This window comes from Cricetulus griseus (assembly GCF_003668045.3).
Source record: "Cricetulus griseus strain 17A/GY chromosome 1 unlocalized genomic scaffold, alternate assembly CriGri-PICRH-1.0 chr1_0, whole genome shotgun sequence".
Lineage (NCBI taxonomy): Eukaryota > Metazoa > Chordata > Mammalia > Rodentia > Cricetidae > Cricetulus > Cricetulus griseus.
The window spans coordinates 194627168-194651859 of NW_023276806.1; the positions used below are offsets into that span (position 1 = coordinate 194627168).

At 38.9% G+C, this 24692-nt stretch overlaps 1 protein-coding gene across 2 annotated transcripts in view; it reads right to left on the reverse strand.

Annotated features, from left to right (window-relative positions):
* Exoc4 (exocyst complex component 4) overlaps positions 1-24692 on the reverse strand; it is a 691582-nt gene that overhangs the window by 628083 nt on the left and 38807 nt on the right. For both annotated transcript variants that reach the window (XM_027391411.2, XM_027391412.2), the window contains exons 4-5: positions 14191-14375; positions 4536-4645 (exon numbers count right to left, since the gene is read on the reverse strand). In XM_027391411.2, the coding sequence (XP_027247212.1) occupies positions 4536-4645; positions 14191-14375 (295 nt within the window). The remainder of the gene's footprint in view (positions 1-4535; positions 4646-14190; positions 14376-24692) is intronic.

Sequence of the window (24692 nt, forward strand, 5' to 3'; positions counted from 1 at the left end):
GATGTACCAGGACCAAACATTAGATGTCAATGGAATCACTTTCTGTATCCGTAAAACCATCTTTGAAATAATAGCTGATTAACTAATATTTTCTATATATTACCACCATGAGATTTCCCTTGAGAAAAAAAGCATGCTCATATTTTCCCTTTATTCTACTAGCTTGTTTTATTGATTAACAGATAAATAGCAATCTTTTAGGTATAAACTCTTCTTTCTTTCAGTTCTTCATAATCTACCCTGTTCTTTATTATGCCATTTATAATCTGAGTAATATTTAGTAGAAAAGCAATGCAAATTCCAATTATTTGTCTTTTAACATTACTAGCTTCTACCAAGTGCCTCAATTTTGCAATTTATAAGTACTTCATCTAGTTAGATAATAAATACACACATGTAATTCCAAATAATTTTTCTTAAATATGCTTAAGTATAATGAATATAAAGATGACAATCATTATAGTAATAACAATAGCGGCTGCCCTAAAATGACCTCTCAGCACTGTTTCACCCACTGAACAACAACAAAATGCAGCTTGCAAAGCATCACTTAGAAACTATGATAGAAAACTTCTCAGAGAAAAGTCATAACTGCACCTCTAAAATAAGGTATCTGCAAAATGACTCATTCACAAGCAATCAGAATTCTCATTTAATTAATAATAACCTGAACATTCTCTGGAATCACCTCCAACCTTAATTTATGGCACCCCAGTGGGAAATCCGTTCCGCCTGGGGATTCCCTACTGGAACTTCCTCTATAAAAGTGTCAATTCTAATGGATTACACCCTCAATCCTACTGTTTCACAAGATGAGAAGGGAGCTTTAAGAGCCTATGTTAAATTCCCTGCTGAAAATTTCTATTACTTGCTCAGCTGACTTGCAGAATACTCCACAAATAGATGCTAAAGACTTGCTGTTCAGAACCAAGAATTAGACAAAATTTCTATCCTTTATTATGGTACTTTTTACCAGCCCCAAGCTTTTATATATACTTAGTAACATGATACTCCATAATGTGTATCGTCTTCGCTTGTACAGTCTCTTTTAATAATGTGATTCAGATTAATAGAGTCCTAAGGTCTAGAATGGCAATGACTTCAAAAGATTTCACCACATAATTCCAAAAAAAGTCAAATTTTTCACACATTGGCTTCTAAAGATAACTTAGGACAGAAAAGCAGCTCTGCAGAGTATGGTAAGTAGAATAGCAGATCCCCAAAATATCCATGACTAAGCCACAAGGCCTGTGAGTAGGTCACCTTACATGGCACAGGAGACTCTAAGACAGATATCACTAAAGTTAAAGACTGTGAGATACTGAGATTAGCCTGAAGAACCCAGGTGGGCTCAGTTCTATCACAGAGTCCTTGAAAGGGGAGGAAGAGGGCAGGAATATGGGTCAGAGAAGTCCTGTGAGGAACTACTGTCATCTATCAACATTGTTGCTTTTGAGCCAGGAGAAAGAGTCCATGTAAGGTGGCAGCCTCCAGAACCTGATAAAAGCAGGGAAAAAAGAGTTCCCAGAACCTTCAATAAGAAACATGGTCCAGTAAATACTTTGATTTGGGTCCAATGACCTTGAACTCCTGATCCTCCTGTTTCTACCTCCTGAGTGCTAGGATTTACCATTATAACCAGCTTCATGATAGGGTGTGGTGTGGTGTGGTGTGATGTGGTGTGGTGTGGGGGGGGGGTGTGTGTGCAGGCATTCACATACACACATGCTTGTGCACATGGAGGGTAGAGGTCAACATCAGAACATCAGATGTTGTCTTCTATGGTTTGCCACCTAACTTTTTTACGGCAGAGTTTATCACTAAACCTGCAGCTTGCTATTTTTGGGTAGACTTGCTAGCCAGTGGGCTCTGGCATCTAAGTGTCTCCACACCACTTCCTCCCACTCTAGAGATACAGACACAGGCTGCTGTACCCAGCTTTTACATGGATGTTCAGGATCCAAACTCAGATCTTCATGCTAATACAGTAGGCACTTTACCTGCTGACCCATGTCATTAGCTCCTCGTGGTAGGTTTCTAAGCTACAAAACTTTAAGATAATTAATATACCTTTTGGATAAGCAATGTTTGTGAACAGAAAACGAACACACAATGCACAGCTTGTTTATTTGCAATAACAGCAAACTAATTTTAAAAATACATTCTAGAACTCAGCTCCAGCATCGAAATCCAGCTGCTTCTTAACCAGCTGGGTAGATTAAAGCCAATTATTAACCTTGCTGTGCCTCAGTTTTCCAGCATGTAAATGAAGCTACTAATAATACCCATCTCACTTAATTCAAGTAAAGCACTTCAAACATTACTTCCCACCTAGCAGGCAATAAACACTTCTTAACTTAGGCTGTTAATAACATGAATCAATATTATAACTTTACCTTCTTTTTCATTCACACCAAGGAAAATCATAAAAATAAATAGTACCCAAAACAGCCCATGAAATAAATCCTTCTAAAGAGAAAGACGTGTACAAATCTGTAAATGTGGTTCCACAATGGTCTTGGCTCTACTTAAGATAGCATGAGGTTCTTCTAGAGTTTTCTAATAATAACAGAAGTCACTATGGGACTATATCAGGCAAGAGGTTCAGAAAAGCAATCACCATGGGATGCAGAGTGAGTTCAAGTATTGTCTACCAAACTTAGCAAGCCCTTGTCTCAGAAATAAGAAGTAAAAAGAGAGTTGGGGGGATAGCAATGTAGTACTTCTCTGGCATGTGGCATGTCCAAGGCTTAACCCTCAATAATAATAAACTAATATTTATCCAAAGGTAACAACAAGCATCACTATCTTTTAAATTAAAGACTGAGGGCTTTGGCTGCCACCTAAAAGTACCTGCAAATCCCACAGAAAGCATCCGCTTCTCTTCTGCCCAGCCCAAAGGTACGAAGGCACAGAAACCCTGTGAAGTGACCCCCAAGGCTGTGACCCAGCTGAAATCTGCAAAAAAAGTCATTTGAGCCACTCCAAAAGAATTCCCTAAAACTTTATATTCAGAATCAAAGTAAGTCTTCTCACAGCCAACCCTAAACATACAACGAAATGGTACTCCTTCAACTTATTAAAAAATAAATAAATAAATTACTTTGTGGAGATATTTCTTCAAAATGTGCTAAGCAAATGAACACAGGCACAAGTGTGTTTGGAAATAGTGAGGCCAGTAGAAGATATGGAAGGAGCCATGTCACAAAGCAGGGAGTCCTACAGTCAGAAGTGCTTTTGGAAAAGGGATGAAATGTAACACATCAAACAATGGAGTAAAGGCCCATAGGGAGGAAGACAGGAGCTACCTCAGGAGACAAATGTTGTATGTATTAAAAGCATACATACAACATTTTTGCCACAAAACACCAGATCAGGTCACAAATAAGCAAAAGGAACCCCTTAAGGACATAGCAGCCAAGCTAAAACTAGAGGGATTCAAATGGACACAAACAGCAATGATTGGGAGAGGCTATGAGCAAAGAGATTAAACCCTCTAATTGCTATCACTTCTAGCATGTGGGTTAGAGGTTACTTTGCAGAAAGGTGAAAGCTACAATGACTGACTGTAGCCTACAGTCTGACATCTGCATCTCCATATTGTGCTTGCCCTTTTGCTACCTCAATCTTTGAGACACATTCTGCTCAACTCTGTATGTGAGGGAATATTTGATGCTGTCTTGCCCTAGACTACACTACACACTATTTGGCCTATAAGTCCTTGAAGCTAGTGTGTGTTTAACCCTGACTTTGTGCTATCTAGTCAGCTGATGCACTTGACATTCTTCAGCCTTGCCATAAAGCCTGATGTTTGTGCAAGATGGCACCATCAACAGGCATAGTAGTACATACAGAAGGATTTTAAGTTTGAGTCCAGCTTGGACTACATAGAAAAAGACACAACAAAAACAAAAAGAAGATGTCAGCAACAGGAGGAGGGCTGAGCAGTGGTGTAAATAACTGTCTGTCAGCCTGCAAACCTCAAGGCCAGAATGCTTGTGTACAAGAAAGGAAACATCTTTGAAACTGTGCTCACAGACAATTACCAAACTTTAGCCTATCGTTGAAAAACCAACAAAAGCTTCTTTTGTTCAAACAACAGGCCTGGTCACCTCTGATCACCTCTTTGGCTCCTGTTGATCAGCTTAGACTCAAGTTCCAATAAAGGAAGCTTTTCTGTCTTGATCATAATATATGGCTTGGTCTCATTTCTATTTTTCTGCCATCTGACACCAACAGAAGCAATATAGATTATAACCAAAAAGAAAACCACACATCTTAACAAAGAGCATTCAAATGCAAGTTTAGAAAACTGAAAAGTACCACTGAAATAAAATGCATTCACAGCTGGAATCTGTAGGCAGGGCAGTTAGCTGCCAGTTTTTTGAGCATCTGTAATACAACAGGTCCAGCCAATGGTTTTATATCTATTTCCTGCAAGGGTCCCAAAGAGCACATCACAGGCTCCCACAGGTCCTGGCCTAGGCTTTCTAGTACACTAAGACTGTATGTAGCACATAAGAAAAATAACTTACCACTTGAGTTGCCGGCAGCAGAATACTGACTGGCATCAAGGAATTTTCGTGGAGTAGGGATGTTAGTAACATCAATCAGAGGACCGGGAGAGGCATCTTTGCCATGAGAACTGTGGGGAAAGTAAGCAGAAGTTACCATTTTCTCCAAAATCAACTAATATCAACAGAAGCAAGATAGATTATATCCCATTTAGTGCCCAACTCTCTACATTGTGACCTCAAACACCTCACATGTACATTGTCAATGCAGCAGTTGCCACAGCTGGAGGTTTAAAGATGTCCTCTAAGAGTTCCAAGTGTTTACCACAAATGACTGTCTTATAATTAAATGATACCAAGCAACTATACTGATTTCCTTTGTACCTGTAGTGAAAATCACTTACAAGTAAATAAATTCAAGTAACACCATGGCATGATAAGTACTAAATGCTCACTTAAACTTGTATTTGTCAAGTTCATTTTTTACTTATTTTTCAGGACTTTACTACTTTTTGTTTTCTTTAATACAGACTCATAACTTTTGACAAGTTGAGAATCATTATAAAGGCTGACAAATAATTTTTTAAACAGACTTAACAGTATTGCATCAATAAAGCCTAGGCCCTCATCATATAATTTAAAGTAAGTAAAGTAATAAATTGATTACAGATGACATAAACATTATAAATAATGGGGAGGGCTGGAGAGATGGCTTGGTGGTTAAGAGCACTAGCTGCCCTTCCAGAGGACCCAAGTTCAATTCCCAACACCCACGTGGCAGCCTATAACTGTCTATAACTCCAATTCCAGGGGATCCAAAACCCTTACACAGACATGCATACAAGCAAACTCCAATGCTCATAAAATAAATTAGAAAAAAAAAGACTATAAATGACAACTACGTTTTCAAGGTAACTTCTAAATTTATAAGTATTTGGGCAATGTCACGGCAAGTGCAGTTTGGGCCCTAGCCATAGGAAACACAATCCTCTAGCCACAGAAATTTCTTTAAGTCCAACCCAGGGTAGAGTCTGCAGTTCTCACTTTTGTCCAGCCCAAAGCACAGCAGCAGCAGCAGCAACAGCAAATGATGATGACGATGATCACTCACAAACTGATTCTTGAAAGGGAGAACAGGTACCAAGCCTACTAGAAAGACTTCAGACAGGAAGGAGAATCCAACTGGGAATAACATCTACATCAGTGGTTCTCAACCTTCCTAATGCTGTGACCCCAATCATAAAATTATTTTCATTGCTACTTTTTAATAGCTGTTATGAATCATCATAATGTAAATATCTGCTATGCAGGCCATCTGATATGTGACCCCTGTGGAAGGGTCATTTGACACTCCCCACCCCTGCTGCCAGAGTTCCAACAGCCAGGTTGAAAATCACTGACCTGGATGAACTATTTCCCCACTCTCTTCCCATGATCCCTCTGGAATCGAAGCACTAGGTTGAAATGTCACATGTATTCCCCGTCTCCTTTTGGTCCCTTTTTACAATATTGGGGATCACACCCCCTACTATATAATAATCTTGTCTCTGAGCTCCTACATTTTTAAATAAGAAAAAGACAACAATATTTCAGAAACCTTTGAAAAAAGCTTTATTAAAGGGTAAAATAATCAAAGAGCAAAATTATCAATTATCACTTATATTAATACCAGTTTTATTCCATGATAATGACATGTGATCCATTATCCTAAGACTTGAAGATATTACTGAATCATTAACTTCTCTTCTCCCTTTTCACTAACCAAGGGGACCATTACCTGGATAGTTTTTGTAATAAGTCAGTGGTTGGCCCTGTGCTAAGTGCTGATGATAAAAGTGCGACTCAGGTAAACCAAACATCACACAGTCTAATAGACACCATCACTCCCAGCTAATGTGCAACTCAATTCAGGTATATAGGTAATAGGAAATGAACTGGCATAGTTACTTCAAATTAATTCTTGTCTATGAATATAAGTCATCAAGTTTCTAATTACCTAAATCATCCTAAGTAAATCCAGCAGACTGTATATCCAATGATCTGCTTTTCATTGTTTTGATTTTTTTAAACAAGGTCCTACTATACCTTAGCCTCTAAAGCAATGAGGTACAGACATGTATAACCACATCTCTTTGATTTCTCAATTTTTTACTCTTAACTAACCTGTCTACCTGCATTTTATTCCCAACTAGAAAATTAGGTCTGCATACCCCCTAGTCCCCAGATCCATAGGCCACAGAAACAGGAAAATCACCGAGAAGTATATAGAGCTACCGAGCAATTTTGAAAAAGTTAATTTCAACTTGAAATGACAGGAAAATTATATACATACGTTATAAATATTTAAAGATCTGGAGGAGTTATTTGTATAGCAGGATAAATAAAAATATCAATGAGCAGGAAAATAGAGGCTTATGTATAGCTGGAATACTGCCTGTCATTTCTAAAAATAAATAGTACAGTAGTTCCTGTGTGTGGATGCTGGTATGTACACACTGAGATTTCAACAGCAGTGCATGTTCATGAATGCTGATATGTACACACTTAAGAGTGTAACTGTGCATACATCTATCAACACAGCTGACATGGGATTCACTTTAGAACATAATTATAATTACTTTCTCAGTATAAACCTAACAAACTATGAGAAACATTTAGACCTAGTGTCCCCTCCCTCCCTCCCTCCCCCCTCCCTCCCTCCCCCTCCCTCCCCCCTGCCTCTCTTACATACACACACACACACACACACACACACACACACACACACACACACACAACACACACACACACACACACACACACACACACACACACACACACACACACACACACACACGCCTCTTCCCTTAGGCCTTAATTTTCTCCTCTGTGAGCACTAATTCAAGAGGAAGGAACTCTGGAAAGGATTTCTATATTTTTTGGTTTTTTGTTTTGTTTTGTTTTGTTTTGTTTTTTGAGGCAGTATGCCACTATGCCCAGGTTCCCTTGGATTTCTTTTCCTTTTTTTGTAAATAATTTATTTTTATTTTATCTGCATTGGTGTTTTGCTGGCATGTATGTTGTGTGAGGGTGTCAGATCTTGGAGTCCTCTGGAAGAGCAGCAGTCAGTGCCCCTAATCTCTGAGCCATCTCTCCAGCCATTCTCTTGGATATGTATTGAAAAACTTGGTTTCAGGAAATCCAGAGAAAATCTCCAGACCTACTTACTCATTTACTGACTACATAATTGAAGCTTAGCAGAGAGGAAGGTGCTATTACAGCACATGACATTAAATGGACCTTAGTTTTCATTTCAAAAGAGAGAAAAGGACTCCTCTCATCATGCATCAGCGACAAAATTGAAAAGGTATTAATTAATTCCCTCAAAGGTCCCACTCACTCAGAGTTACTTTATAAAACAAGTAAAAGACTGTTCTCTTGAAATTTCAAATGAACAAGAATGCTCTGAAGTGTTATATTTTGAAAGAAATATGGAGTTATTTTTAAAATACACATGACAACTTTTATTTTTAATCCATTCAGAATCATCCACAATACATCAACTGATAACACATCAATGTGTATTGTGAGCAATGCAGGTTTGGTTACATAATAAACAACATGGTGCAAGATGAGGAAGCTAGGCAGCAACCTTTGCTACACCACAACCAAATCCCACCGTCACCGTAGCTTACCCAAATCCCACCGCCACCGTAGCTTCCCCAAATCCCACCGCCACCATAGCTTCCCCAAATCCCACCGCCACCATAGCTTCCCCAAATCCCACCGCCACCATAGCTTCCCCAAATCCCAAATCCCACCGCCACCATAGCTTACCGAAATCCCAAATCCCACCGCCACCGTAGTTAACCCAAATCCCAAATCCCACCACCACCGTAGCTTACCCAAATCCCACTGCCATCCACTATAATTTATCTAAGGACTTTCTGGCCATAATTAACCAGCCAACTTGCTAAGATCTTCTTCAATATATGTTTGATTTTTAAATGCATGAAAACTGTCCTTTCATTTTTCCTAAAACAACAGCTAGAAATCCTCCAGATTATAAAATATTTGTCTTTAATTACAACATATTTCTGTTCCATGGATTAGTAATCACTAATCCTTGGATTAGTATATACAGGTTCAACTATTAACAAAATTTACAGTCCAGCTCATTTGGTGGATTTTATTGTCAAAGAGTGATAAAAATGAGTAAAACATTATACTATGAATCTAATAATTAATACATTCACTGCTATAACCACATGGTTGGTATAGTGTCTGTCATAGAGCAAATCTTCATAAAAGTTGGTTAAATCAGATGAAGCTGCAAAATAGCCTTCAAAGATAACATACCCTGAGTAAAAAATCTTAAATCAAAGCCTGCCGTTGGTGGTGTACGCCTCCAGCACTCAGGAGGCAGAGGCAGGCAAATCTCTGTGAGTTCAATGCCAGCCTGGTCTATAAAATGAGTTGCAGGACAGTCAGAACTACAAAAAGAAACCCTGCTTCAAAAGATAGGTAAATAAATAAATAAATAAATAAATAAATAAATAAATAAATAAGGTCAAAGTAAGTACTGACCAGGGATATACACAATGTATCAAAGGATGAACTAACTTTTCAATAATTTTGCAATGATCTCATGTGGTGAGAAAGTCAGAAGTTCTACATGGAAATATGAAGAAAATAACCCATTAAAATGTTCTTCACACCCCACTTCTACCTCCACAGTAATGAATGTTGAGCATAACCCTTCTCGGAGCTTTCTATATAACTACAAATATTTATGCCAGTATGCTAAAGACATGTATGCTCATATCGCAATGCTGTTTTCAATCTGATTTAAGGGTTCGATAGTACCTCCCAGAAGTCCTACCAATCGAACATATAGAGATCTTTCTCAGGCATTTTAAGCTGCTGTGCTATATGAAACAAATATATAATCCATTCAACAATGTTCTTTGTGATGAGCATTAAAAGTATATGGATTTTTGTGGGGGGCAAGGAAGCTGGTTTGAGGGTTCCCCATTTTTATGGAGCAGGGGATATGTCATTTCATTCTTGGGACAGAGTCAGTCCACATAGCCCTATCGCCTCCCCGTCCCAAATGCTGGAATTTCAGGCATGCTCCACTGCACCAAGCTTTGTTATGTGGGTTTTCCTGGTGTTCTTAACAATAATGTCACAAAGAATATCCTACTACATATATTTTCATAAACTGGTAATATTTTAAATAGGATCTGAACCTAGAAATGGAATCCCATGGTTAAAGAAAGAATAAAACATTATTTTCCAAAAGTGCACATTGATTATTCAACCAAAGAGAGGAATCCATTCATTTCCGCTACCCTTACCAAGACAGCATACTATGAATGGTTTTGGCTAGCTGATGCTCAAAGGCCACACTTGATTCTCAAGTGTGTGTTTCTCTAATTATATGTCTCTATCTATTTAGATTTAAATCTATGAATTACATCATTTCCCTTTTATTACTCTGAGGAGTATTTCCATACTTTACACAGTAAATCTTAATAAATATTTTTTCAGTCTATGTTTTCACTTTGGCTCCATTGTACTGAAAATGTATTTTCAGTTTTGAAACAGGGAAATTAATTAACATTGTTATTTATGTGAACTGTCTGACTACTTAGAAAAAGCCTTCTCATATGGTAATGCCTATCAAATTTTATCATGCGATTTTTCTATCTGGCTAGAATTTTTTGTATGTAAAAGACAGGTATCTAAATTTTCTCCAAATCAACAGCTAAATTTCCTCAACCCAAGTATTCTAAATACGTTTCCTGTCCCATCCTGTACTGACCTGAATTAAAGCCAAAAATAGATAAGTACTGGTACTTTGTCCCAGCAATGTCTCTACAATCATTCTGTACTGTTGTGCTTTGGGAGGCATTATAATACACTTCAATGTCACATAAGGAAAGCCTTTGCAGACCTTCCTTTCTAGATTTTGATTTGGGGCAACTCTTACAGACTTATTCTCCTAAGTAGACTTCAGATGTGAGTTTCAAACACATCAACTGGGTATAAATGTAACAGACAACTATGTGCTGAGAGGATAGCAATATTCCCATTTGTTTATTTCTTCCAAACACGGCTTTTACTATCTCTCTCTCTCTCTCTCTCTCTCTCTCTCTCTCTCTCTCTCTCCTCCCTTCTCCTCCTCTCCCCTCCCCTCCTCTCCTCCTCCTCCTTCTCTCCCCCAACCGAGAGATCTTTGTTGAATTCATTTCATTTTACTATGTATATGTAGAATATACATACCCATGTATGCAGTGATGTGTACACACATGTGGAGACCAGAGGTTGATATCCAATGTCTTCCTTAATTGCTTCTATACCTCCTATATTGTGAAATAGGATCTCGCACTGAACATAAATATTACTGCTTTGGTTGACTAGTCAGAAAGTTCCTGATATCTGTCTATCTCTGTCCCAAATGCTGGGGTTACAGACATACACAGCTAAGCCTATTTTATATGGATGCTGGGGATTTGAACTTGGGTCCTCTTATAGCAAATGTTCAGCTGGTGTAAAATTCACTATGTAGTCAACCAGTCTACAGCACATACAAAATCTCAGTTCTTCATATGTGATATCAAAGTAGGGATGGGAATACTACAATGGAAATGTTTAAGTGGAAATAGAAGTAGGGGACGAAGAAGATAAAAGAGTGGGAGGGAAAGTTAGCCAAAATGAAGGATATATGAAAATTCATTTTAAAAGCTAACTTTAAAACATAATTTAAGAAAAAGCAGGACTTTCTTTATGTGCATTCTACTTGTAACTTCTGAACCCTGATTATTCATTGGTTTAGACTGTCATAACAAAGTGCGCAAACAGTGGAGTAAACAATGAAATGTGGGGAGCAAGAGGGCTCAGCAGATATAGGCACTTGTTGCCAAGCTGGAAGTGCTGAGTTAAATCCCTGGGACCCACATGTGAAAACAGAGAACCCACTTCTTTGAGCTGTCCTCTGACCTTATGACACACACACACACACAATCATTCAATTCCTCTTGCTAATGTTATGTTTGGTTGGTTGGTTTTGGTTTTTTAGTTGTTTTAGGGGAGGTGTTTTGGGGGTTTTTTGTTTGTTTTTTCAAGACAGAGTTTCTCTATGAAGCTCTGGCTGTCATGGAATTCACTCTATAGGCCAGGCTGGCCTCAAACTCAGAGAGCTCCTATGGAATATTACTTTAAGATGTGTTACATCTATTTATGTTATGAAGTATTTGTTTAATGATGCAAAGATTTGTTGCATTCTTTTATGTTTCATTTGTTTAACTCTGGGAAGCTGTGTTACTTTGCCTACCTAAAACACCTAATTAGTCTAATAAAGGCATGAACAGCCAATAGCTAGGCAAGAGAAAAGATAGGTGGGACTGCCAGGCAGAGAGAATAAATAGGAAGAGAAATCTGGAGAAGATGGAAGATCGAGAAAAGGAGGAGGACTCTTTGTACCAGCCTCCCACCCAGCCACAGAGTAAGAAGGAAAGACCTAGAATAAAGAAAAACACCAGAGGCAAATGTAAAGAGAAGCAGGGTAATTTAAGTTAGAAAAGCTGGCTAGAAACAAGCCAAGCTAAGGCCAGGCATTCATAAGTAAGAATAAGTCTCCATGTATTTATTTGGGAGCTCAGTGGCAGGCCCACAAAGAGTACAAAAAAAGCTAAGTACAGAGATCTACCTGCCTCTGCCTCCCAAGTGCTGGAATTAAAGGTGTGCACCACCATGCCCAGGCTCTCTTGCTAATATTTGAGATCAAGACTTGAATTTCCTTGTTTACTTTTTTGTTTCCTATCACTTCATGTTTTTGTCCTGTTTAGGGTCTATTCTGTTCATGCAGCACACTGTTTCACATAGATTGTTGCATGCTTGCTACATACAACCATAAAGCTCAGGAATGTTCACTGATAAGCAAATATTTTGGTGACTCTGAGCCAGAGAAAAGAGTGAACATACTCAACACAAATATGTTTCAAGACTCTGACAGTGTCATTTAATGACTCACAAAAGCAAAGACCCAAATCAAGAGTACTATATGCATTCATCCCACTTAAAAGAGTGGGGGTGGAGGGGTTATTCTGAACATTCATTACCGGTCCAAAAACATGACCAAAAAAAAAAAAAAAAAAAGCCAGCAAACTAAAGGAAAAGGAGTTTCTTGATGCTCATGTCTTATAAAGATACAGTCCTTCAAAATAGGGGGATACATGTGGCAAGGTAGGGAACCATGGTAGCAGATGGCTCTATAGTAGAGAAGCATGTGGCTAGGACTCTTCATATCTCAGTTTAACATATACTCAGCTATCTTTCTCCATCTCCGCTTTTATTCAAATCTCAATCTCAGACCATAGGATGCCACCAGGATGAATTTTCCTAATACATCCAACTTCTCGGGAAATGATATCACAGATAAACTCAAAGGTATATCCCAATAACACTCTACTCATTTGTTAATCTAATCAAGTTGACAATCAAAATCAACCACACAATATCTAAATAAGTGTGCATATTTCACATATCTATTGAGAAATCTCAACCTGAATTCTCCAATTTTTTTCTTGCTTTATTTAAATAAATACCCTTTCCCTGAAATAGCAAAGCAAAGCAGTGCTCATTCAGTTTACACAAGATTCATAATGATTCTGTTTTATTATTTATCCAGCACCACACACTGGAAAGAAGCTCTCTTGCTCACACTGATCCCAGCACAATTCACTGCTAAAAAGGTAACTGACAGCCACCTATTCATATCGAGCCTTGAAGTAATTCTGGAGTACATACTCACTAGTTCAATTTATGGGCTTAGTAGTTTGTCTAGTACCCATCTACTAAAGAGAAGTAAAATTTCTCTTTCAAGTCTGAGTCTCTGGCTATACTGAATCATCACACAAAATAATGTCTTTGTTGTTGTTGTTCAAACAGCACAGGACTTTAAAGACTTCATTCCCAGCATGCTCTCCTGGTATACAGCTGGATGAAAAAAGCATAACTGTATGTATTTCAGCAGGTAGTACATGAAAGACCTTCTGAAAAGATCTTACATTTCCTTCTAGGAATGCCAGAAGAACACCATTACATGTAGCTACCATATAACTCTAATGATCTACTATCTTAAGATCTAGCCTTATGCTACACCAGGTCTATACTAACTTAATGGCTTTCTTGCAACTACCTAGACTGATACACACAGGGTTGTGCTAAAAAACAGTCAAGGAATCAAAAAATTTCTCTTTAAACCTTCCTTGAGCTATTCAGAATGAATTTGTTAAAGTTGAGATGACCCTAGTAAATCTTGACACTTCAGTTCCTATATCTCTGTATTTTTTATCATTGCTGATCTCACTGTTCAATTTAAGAAGTTTTTTTCCACTTCCTTCTGAGATCACAAGAGTGTCTCTGATCCATATGTCACAGATCCACAGGAGATACTTCTTACACACCCTTACAGAAGAGGACCAGAACAAACACACATGAATGAATGAACAAACTTTGATGTTAGCCACTCTGAATATAACATATTTGCTATTATAAAACCATCTACAAGTTCAGAGATAGTACAATACAGGATAGGAAAATAAATCATAATTATCTGGAATACAAAGAATGTTTCTTCAAAAAATGTCACTAATACAAGACACTAAAGTAGAGGGGCTCCTTAACCAACCTCATCTTCCCTTTTTCTTTGTTACGCTGCACAACTCGGCTAGTGGATTTGATGTACAGGTGTCGGTGCAATTCCTCTATGAGGACCAAGTGCAGGTTCATCTTCTTGCTGTGAAGTTCCAGCCTGAGGTCACTGAGTCCTTCCACCTGGAGCAGTGGGCCCTCCAAAGACTCTACTGCTGATACCTGAAAGGGGAAAGGAAACCAAGTAAGTACAGCTGAAGAGTCTTGCCGTACTATAAGTAAGAAAAAATGGGAGTTACTGAGAACTGGATGTGCAATATCAGACTCTGAAGTATCATATGGATTAACCTACTATGGCCCTTAAGGTTTTACTAAGATAAATAGAACAAAAGAGAAAAATAAGGGGGGCGTTGATGATGCACGCCTTTAATCCAGCACTCAGGAGGCAGAGGCAGGCAGATCTCTGTGAGTTTGAGACCAGCCTGGTCTACAGAGTGAGTTCCAGGTCAGGCTCCAAAACAATACAGAGAAACCCTGTCTGGAAAAAAACAAAACAACAGCAACAACAAAAAATACACAAAAGGCATGTAAGCTCTGGGTACTATTTAATCCCATACACATTGCTTGTCCAAGGACACATGTAAAATAACTATATCAATTCATATTTTCACTAGAATCTCAAATGTTGATTGTTGAGATCAACTTCTTTTGAGGGGAGTGTTTTTAGGTGGCTTCAAAATCACAATTCTCTTGCTTCGAGCTCCCTGGCACTGAACAACCATACTGGTTTGAATCACCTTTTAATAAAACTTATTCTTTAAGACTAGGTTAAGGCACACTGCATGGACATTTCATTAGCTTATTATCATGGTGGTCATGAGCTATGGTCACTTTGTATCTATAAAGAACCAAGGTGTCTCTCTCATGTTTCTCAAATTCACATGCACACGCAGGTAAATGCATTGTAGCATGTTTACTACAGGTGGGAAGTAAATACATTGTAGCACGTTTACTACAGGTGATAGCCTGATCCAATCTGATTAAACAGAGGGGACTGCAATGGAGAACTGAAGATAAAGTACAAAGGAGATGCTTCTAAGATGGTTTAAGAGATTTTTAAAGACAAGAAGAACTGAATGAATCAAACCAAGGAATGCCAACAATAAACAGACAAGCTGAAAGAGGGAATCAAAAGTAGCTGACTTTGAAAACTGACAGGATAACTACGAGTCTGGAAGGAGCACATGTCGTATGATCTCATTCTGGTGTGTAAGTTCACTTATTTCTCTATTTGATGATGCTCATTTACATTTTGAGGGGAAAAAGGTGAAGGGCATACTCTAAGTATTATTACTCAGGAAGGGGGGAGAGAGGTGAAGAAGGGAACTTGAAGTCTACAACGGGAAAGAGGAAGATGAGGAAGAAAAAACAATGGTGACTGCAAGCTAAGCCTGAAAAGGAAAAACACACCAGCTACCTGAGGAACTAAGGTCTATGGCTATTCCCAACTTAGGTTATGCTTCTCAATATTTCAAATAGACATAGCTAATGGCAATAGCACCATTTCCAGCTGGGTGACATCATTAAACCTGATTATGGATAAAAAATAGGACCCTAAAAACTACACCGCTCATGTCAAATAAACAGTTAATAAAATGGACTAAGAAGTCATCTGGGAATTTGCAGACAATGAATACAGAAAGCTCTCTGGCTGTCAAATACAAACCAGCCCAAAATGACTTAAAAAATAACAGTAATAAAGTGCATCACTTGTTTTGTGATGTGCTACAGTCAAATGTCAGTAGCAAGTAAGTTCTCTTAAGTTAAAGCAGGAAAGAATCAAGGAGTGAAGATTGACAAGCCCTGGGCCAGCTCTGCCCTCTGAAGCCTGCCCGTTCATTTTCACACTGACTTGCAACTGCCCCTGCTATGACAGCCCCTGGGCCTTGTGCAAGCTGCCAGTAATTCCAAATGGAAAGGCACACTCGTAAAATGACCAAAGTGTCCCCAAGGAGGGAAAACAACAACAAATTCATTTATACTCATGCCCTAAAATGGATTTTAACTCAAGTCTCTAGTGAAGAAAAGAGGATGCATTAACCTTCAGTGACATCTAGATCCAGAAAATAAAAAATAATTTGGTAAACCACTGGCCCATCATATAGCCTTGTCCTTTAAAGTAATTAAATCCAGCCAAAATATTTAAGCTTAAAAACTGCCCATTGCACATCCACACTTGACTTGCTTGTAGGAATTGGTATGGAGGGATTTAGTTCATATCCCAAATACAAAATTACATAACAATGACACTTTGCAAATACAATCAAAAAAATAAAAATAAACTTTAGGTAGAACAAGATTATTCCTGGCAAACAGTGTTCACAGAAGTTTTTTGTTGTTGTTGTTTCGTTTTTGTTTTCGAGACAGGGTTTTTCTGTGTAGCTTTGGAGCCTTTCCTGGCAGTCACTCTGGAGACCAGGCTGGCCTCGAACTCACAGAGATTCACCTGCCTCTGCCTCCAGAGTGCTGGGATTAAAGGTGTGCGCCACCAATGCCTGGCTTAGAAATTATTTTTAACAATACCTACCTATTCAAAAGATAGAGAAAACTCAGAGTTGATTTACACAGTGTTTCAATACATAATTTGAGCAAGTGTTCTTCAACATACCATTGTAGTAATTTAAACAAGCTTTCTGATTGTTTCACTGAAACCAAATATAATTTTATACACAATATCAAGGGTAATCATAGATCTTCAAACTTTAAAAACCTCAACATAAAAGACAATAGAGAGCCTCTGTAGTGATTTGAATGAGAATGTCCCCATAGGCTCTAGGTTTGAGTGCTTGGTATCCTGTTAGTAAAACTGCTTAGGAAGGCCTAGAAGGAGGTATGTTACTGGAGGTGGGCTTTGAGGTTTCAAAAGTCCATACCAGGCTCAATCTCACTCTTTGTCTGCCTGCGACTTGCAGATCAGATGTATGATGTCTGCAATGCCATGCCTGACTGCATGCTGCCATGCTCCCTACCATTCTGGAGTATTGCTGGAGCAGATCTGCCCATGCTGCAGTTTGTTGGAATATGGGAGTTTGGGGGCTTTGGACTGGGAAAGCAGCTGGATGCTTTAAGCAGGGCTTAATGGGTTAGACAGCAGTGCTGAGAGCAATGAAGACTATGAGGCCCAGCTCAAGCAGTTTCAGAAAATAATATTAGAAACCATTCTTGTGCAGTTTTGGCTAAGAATGTGACTGCTTTTTTGCCTTTGTCCCAAAAATCTGGTGGAGGCTAAACTGGAGAGTTTTAGATTAATGGCTTTGGCATAGGAGATTTCAAAGCAGCCTAGTATTGAATGTGTCATGGGGCTATCAGTGATCACTTTTATGAAAATACACAAAGAAAAGGAGCAAACAGGCCAAAGAAAATACAAAATGTACAATTTGAGGTGGGAAGGAGTACTGGGAAGTATAATGGTAGAGCCAAATCCTGTGCTCAAGGATACAAGAAGCTTAAAGAAAAATCTGATGCTAAATAAAACAAAGAGAGTGGTACCTTCAGGGCAAGACCAGCTAAACCTGAAACCTGTGTAAATTAAAAGTCAAAAGGAAGCCAGGCATTGGTGGCGCATGCCTTTAATCCCAGCACTTGGGAGGCAGAGACAGGCGGATCTCTGAGTTCAAGGCCAGCCTGGTCTCCAGATCGAGTGCCAGGATAGGCTCTAAAACTACACAGAGAAACCCTGTCTTGGGGAAAAAAAAAAAAAGAGAAGAGAAACAGGAGATTTCACCCTCACTCCCCTAGATGGACACTAATTCCCAAGTGTCCATCTAGCGGTAGATGGCCAGAGACACCTACCTCCTACCCTCCCTGTGCAGATGCCCAATCCAGACCTCTAAGCAAGCATGAGACCAATAACCCTGCATCCTTCTCTTTCCAAATGCTTCTATTTTACTGCAGTTAGTTCGAACATTTTAATATTTGTCAGTCAAACAGGAACTAAGAAAAGCAACTGAAGAAAGCTTTAAAGACAACAGTTTTAGATATTACTGCTTTCACAAATCATAATGATCAAATGTTAGCTATTTAGCTGGTTTCAACCTGTGAAGATCACCAGACTTTGTTTTGGTAGAAACAAAGAAAAATCTTGCTGTCCCAAAAAGAAACACACAAACAAAGCAAGAGTAACATGGAAAAGCAATTATTTTTTAAAAAGGGGTGTACTAGAAGCCAAACCAGTCTAGCAAGTACACCAAGGGCCAAGAAGGCTTCAATCTATTAGCCCTAAATGGTGGGGCTGTTGTGAGCCGGACTTCAAAATCTGAAGTGACAAGCTAATCCACAATGGGGAAGAAGCAACTTCAGGGAATAGGAGTCCTTGTCAGTGCTAACTACCTGTGATAAAATTTTTAAAAAGAAGTTTCTCCTACAATTAAGTCATTTACACCAGACTCTTAACAGAGCATCAAGGCCAAAATGGAGGAATCCTCACTCATGTAGGACTAAGATTGAAGAAAAGACTATAAAGACTCACTGAAAACCACAGTCTTGCATAGGAGCACATCAACTTTACACACAAAAAAAAGATCCTTTTGCTTAGCCACCTGTCCAGCTACTGCCTGTTACAGACAGCAGCTGACGCTTCCCTGGTTAGTGATCCTTGTGGTCAAAGATAATAGTCTTGAAACAATTTAGATAACCTTGAAAATGTCTAGTCTTTGGCCTCCTTGAGTGTGCTTGTGATTTGCCAAAGCATGTATGGCCTGGAATAAAGAAGCCCATTTATTCCTGAGTAAATACATTTGTTCGGAAAGCCATTCTATCTGTTATTATTTTATTCTCATAAACCTAACAATTTCAGGAGCAAGTCTGAAAGCTTTGGTATATCTGGGACATCTTAGCACTACTATAAAATACTGTGTCCTTTATATAACTGAGGAGCATCCTCTTCCTGAAATCTGCACTAAAATCTTTCCTTAATCAAGTCCCACTTGGCCACACACACACACACACACACACACACGCACGCACGCACGCACGCACGCACGCACGCACGCACGCACGCACGCACGCACCACAATTCTCTGTATTTAATTGTATCAGATGGATTAGGAATGTTTTTACTCATAGAATAAAACACCATAAGAGAAATGAAGTGTAAATAGTAACTCCTAGCTGCTGATGTAAACTCAGTACTGTCACCCACTCAACCTTTTGTCTACAGCATGACAGCTCCTGTGGTTACAAGAGCTACTCCATGAAGAAAATGTTAGGTAGGAGGAAAAAGAGTGTGGAGTATGTAAGGAGACTAAAAGGAGTCCATTCAAGGCTCAGAGCAATAATGAGGTTCCGGGGTGGTTTTGGAGTCTATGGAAAAAGTAATCTCTGATGTTAGCTTCCCTAGAGAAAGCAGGTTGTTTTTTTTTGGGGGGGGGTTTGTTTGTTTGTTTGTTTGTTTGTTTGGTTTGCCAATGTCTGAAGGCCTCGGGGCTATTGACAGTCTGCTACTTAAGACAAACTTCCCAAGATAGCTGTACCACAGACCAAGGCCAAGTGCCTGGAGCAAGAACATCTTTTCCCCACTAAGCCCTCCGCCTGTATGCTAATCAACAGTGATCAGGTCAGACAATCAAAACTGCCCATTCTCAAACCAGTCTGATACCACACCATTGATCTGGCCTATTGAGGACCCCACCTCCCTCCAGAAGCCCAATGTCTACTCTGCAGACTCAGCATGCTCCCACCATTACAAACAGGAAGCTGTCTAGCTCCACTCTCCTTTCATTACTGCCAGGGATATGGCATGTTTTTATTTAATAAACCTTCATCAGCTCAAATGAAGGGTTGTTATTAGTTGAGCTAACAGCCAAATGATAATGCTCCAGAGAGATATCAGAGGTTGTTGGTGCATTAACAAAGAGAGGAGAAGGGCTGAGGTCAAGCACACCTCAAGTTAATGAGGTGATATTGGGTACTCGGGGCTTAATGCAATAGACTGCCTGAGAGATAATGGAATTTACAGAATAAAGCAAATAACATGAAGTTATTGATAAGTGAATAAAGGAAGGAGGGCCTGTAAGATAAAGCATGGGCAAATAAAAGGCCATCTGTGAATTTCTCCTTTAGACTCTCTTCAAATCTATCTCAGAAAACAAAAGTACAAAGAAACCAAAAGGAAAATGGAGTTTCATCAAAGATCACAGCACATTACTATCACACAAACCAAACTCTCAGTAAGCTATTCTTAAACTTTGTTTGGACAAGCATTCCTTCTAAGTTTTTGTTTCTTTTTTTGTCCCTCTATCATCATATATTCTGCCACAGATAACTCCCATATTTCATTAAAGCAAAAGTTTTCATCTTTTTTGCTGTCTTCAAGTAGGGCCAACTGGGTCTCCTAAGACATTCCATCAGTCCAGACTTCACAGAATGACATTAACTGAAAGATGAAACATACAAACTTCTAACTAGGTGCCTATCTTGCTTTTATGGGGGGAGGGAGTGATATTGTTTTCTTAAACTTTATTTTTCTTTCACACTCCAAAATTAATAAATGTTTAATCAATGGAACTTGAAAGACATAAAAATTCAAAAGGAAAACTTCATCAGACGTTGTTAAGCATTTTTTTTTCATTTTGTAATAATGTAAGAACATTAGCACATAAGAAAAATCTCTAAATGGGTTTGCTATCATACCAGTTCACCCTGAGTACATCACAAATGAAACAAATTCTTATCTCTAATTCACTGCAAACGTTTTACTAACACAAATCTTGATGTGATAAATAGCTATATCCATTTAAACAAAGATGAAGGTACTCCTGAACACAGAATAGTTGAAAAAACTTCCTTAACATAAAATTCTACCAGCAAAATTCTGATCCAGAGGTTCTGAGGCACAAAACTAAATTATTATGTATTATAAAAAGCTTCACAATAAATAAATAAATTAACAAATAAATGTTTTACTTTCCTGTTTAAACTACATTTAACACCATATTGTATAGAAAAAAGAAATAAAAAAGACATGACTGCTCCATGGAGAAGTTCATTGTGGATAAAAGGGAGCATACAGCCAGAGGCAGGGACATCTGTGAGACCAGAGTGAACATGACCAGAATAAGCTGGACCATGTAAGGAAAGAGGATGGGAGAAAGAAAGCAAGAAAGGAGCCCCAGACCAAGAGGGGTTGCTTGGGATAAGAGACTGGCCAAGAGTGTAGATGAAAAAGACCCAGTAACCAAACTGGCTAGTTTATATAGGGAACAGCAGCTGAGGGCAGTCAGCTGCTGGGCTAGAGAGAAGCTCAGGATAGTGGACAAAAAAGTGTGACAGTCAGGAGTGCCCTAAGATGCCCAGAGACTGAGGGATGCAGGGAGAACTTGGCAGCCAGGCCAGCATCTACTTTGATATGTTCTGATACGTTAGTGAACTCCTCAGTTAGCCATTTGTCCCTGGGTTTGAGAACAGGAAAAAGAATTGTAAACTGCTTACAGGAAAACTGGGGGCAGAGGGCTCCCTTGTTTGGATCCTATGTTCGTTTCAATTCTCAGTTCTCACCAGCACTCTCTCAAGCAGAACACTATGAAAGACACTCTCTTCTAACAAGTGCACCAACCTAGCATCTTATTCGTTATTCTGGGACAAGAAAAAGTTTTAGAACAACTTTCCTATGAGGCCTCAGAGCATCTCCTCAAACTCACATTTAATCCAAACCATTTCAGGCGTATTCTGCATGTGCTACTAAAGTCATTGGAAATGCTGAGCAGTCTACACAGCCCATTACTAACAAGCATTCTGAATATCCCACAAAGGAAATGGGGCACTTCATATTAACAGCTAGGGAAACACAACTAATTAGAATCAGGATGAACTGCAGAGAAAAGACTTTGTAACAAGTTAATTCTATCCTGTCAAGGTAAGTAAAAATTACTAAGCATTCTCAGATCATAATCAGGTTGAGTCACAAATGTCTGTCAGCAACACAGGTTGCCATCATTTAAACTGACATATAGTGACACTGGGATCAGGCAGAAATGTTGCTTGCTCAGTGTAAACAAGTCCAGGACTACTATCTGTTGTTTTCACTTTGCACTTGGCAATAACGATGGCACCTATAGCATTTTAAACCTTTATACTGCTTTACATTTAACAGAGCACACCTTGCATGCAATACCTCAACTTTATTCTCACAACACTTCAATAATATTTATCATTTTAGAGATAATGACACTAAAAATCAGGGCCAGAAAGTGATCCATCTCTCTACACTGAAAGCACTGGTGACTTGTTGAGGCAGGACCAGAATCTATCACATTTTAGATTGAAACCCTTTTTGTTTCCACTTTGTCACACTAAACACAGCCACCATGTGTCAATTAATGAAGTCTTACCACAATTTCAATCCATTAAAGCCATGCAGTAAATCTGACCAACAGTAAGGAGGCAAGGGGTACATGAGCAAGAATAGAGTCTAGAGTCCATAGTCCAAAGCTATTGAATCACCCAGCTTAACTATTACACTAAACTCTTTTAAACCACATAATCTGCCTGTAACATCAGAACAGAAACCAGAGAGTCATCAGCTATACCCAACCCATAATAGGGGATGGCAACAAAGCACCTTCAAACATTTCTACACGAATGTAAAATCATCATTGTAGTCTTACACAAATACTTGCTTTACAACTGCTAACACTGTAAGCTGGCATTAAATAAAGGCAAGGACAATGAGTCCTGATCCATTCCACAGTACAAGCTAAACCTTACACCAAGAATTCCAAATTTGGCTATTGTAAGGAGCCATGGGCCCAAAGCTATACTGTCTAAAGCCCACTTTTTGTAAGCTTTTTATGACCTTTAAAGTTTTCGGCTTAAAGACAACCCTGTGAGCCTCATGTGACCCATAATTACATAAGTTTGGCCAAGCGGGACTGCTAACGACTGCGTTCCGAGAAAAGGCGTGGGCCTTTCTGCCTGCTGTTTTGAAGATACTGCAAGAAAGTCCCAGCCCCAGCAAATACGTTCCTTCCTGCTATCCCCCCGCTTGCCTAATTTCCTTGTTGCAGGGCTATATAAGCCCACTCTTAGCCCCAATAAATCGAGGCCTTGACAATGTACAGACGGACTCTGGTCCCCTCTTTTGTGTGCTTGGTCTCCTTCCCTTCTCTCGCCCATGACTCTTTCAGGCAGCCCCCCTTCGGAACCCTGAATGACTGACCCGAGGGACGGGTCAGGCTATGAACTGTCATTACTTGGATATTGTTAAAAATGACCAAAGCCAGCAGTCTACCACCAGAGACTTCAATTTCATCAGTATGGGTTGTGGCCTAGACTTCAGAATTCTTGCGAGATCCTCCAATGCACAGTTTAGGAATCACCACTCCAGACAAGATAAATGAAAATTGTTAAACTTCATAAGGGGTCACGCAATGAAACAGAATTTCTAATGATTTTAAAAATAAAAGAAGTAAATGAATGGCAAATCTAAAAAGAAGCAAAAATGAAGATACCTACCACACCATCTGATTTTTATAAACTCTAGTCATCAAAGCCAAAAATAAATAAAAAAGAAGTTTGAGCAGAAGGAAAAATGGTTACTACAAAGCTCTGCATTTTTATTCCGTAATAAAAAATAAACTGCAGCTATCACAAACCTATTCATTAATTTGGTAACTTTGTTTTTATCTTTTCCTAACTTATCAGAGAGATGTTTGAGGGAATGAGGGCTTTCAAATGTGGCTGAAAGCAGCCTCTGAGGATTACCCCAAAATAACAAGCCAAATTGAGTGCCCCCACTCTCTCTAGTACCCTTTTCTCTCTGTGTGTCTCACACAGTACTTATCACAATATGAACAGCTTCCCATCTCTCGCCAGGCTAGCACATAGTCTCTTCCCAGGTTAAGGCCACCTTCACAAACAACCATGCCAACAACCTAAGTGATCAATAATGGTATCACCATCTGTAATTCTAGTTCCAGGGGATCTGATGTCCTTTATTGGCCTCTACAAGCACCACACATGTACACGGTACAAAGACATACAAGAAGGCAAAACTCCAACAAAGATAAAATAAAATTTTTAATTTAAGAAATTCTAATCTTTTATTGAATTTATGCCATATTCTTTCTTTCCTGACAAAATAATACTATAGAATGTTAGTATCAAAAGCTGATATTGAAATTGGGAACATTAGTCCTTTGCAATGATTATTAAAGTACTGACATGTTTTTATTGTGCTGTGGACAAACCCATACAGAATTCTGGAATATGTCTGTGCAGTCACTGAGCTGCTATCAGGTTGATGCCGATAAGCCCACTACATGTCCATCTCCTGATATTCACGATGTTTGCACATCAAGAGCCCTCCCAGAGTGACAGTAAAAACAAAAACTCTCAAGTCAGGGAAAATGGATTTACATTTGCCTTGTTTTGTTACTTGTCCATTAATCATCTGAGAGTCAATGCATGACCACCTCCTTCCAGTCCATAAGGAAGAGAAAATAAGTTCAGTATGTCCTGCTAATGACAGTTTCACTGGCACAA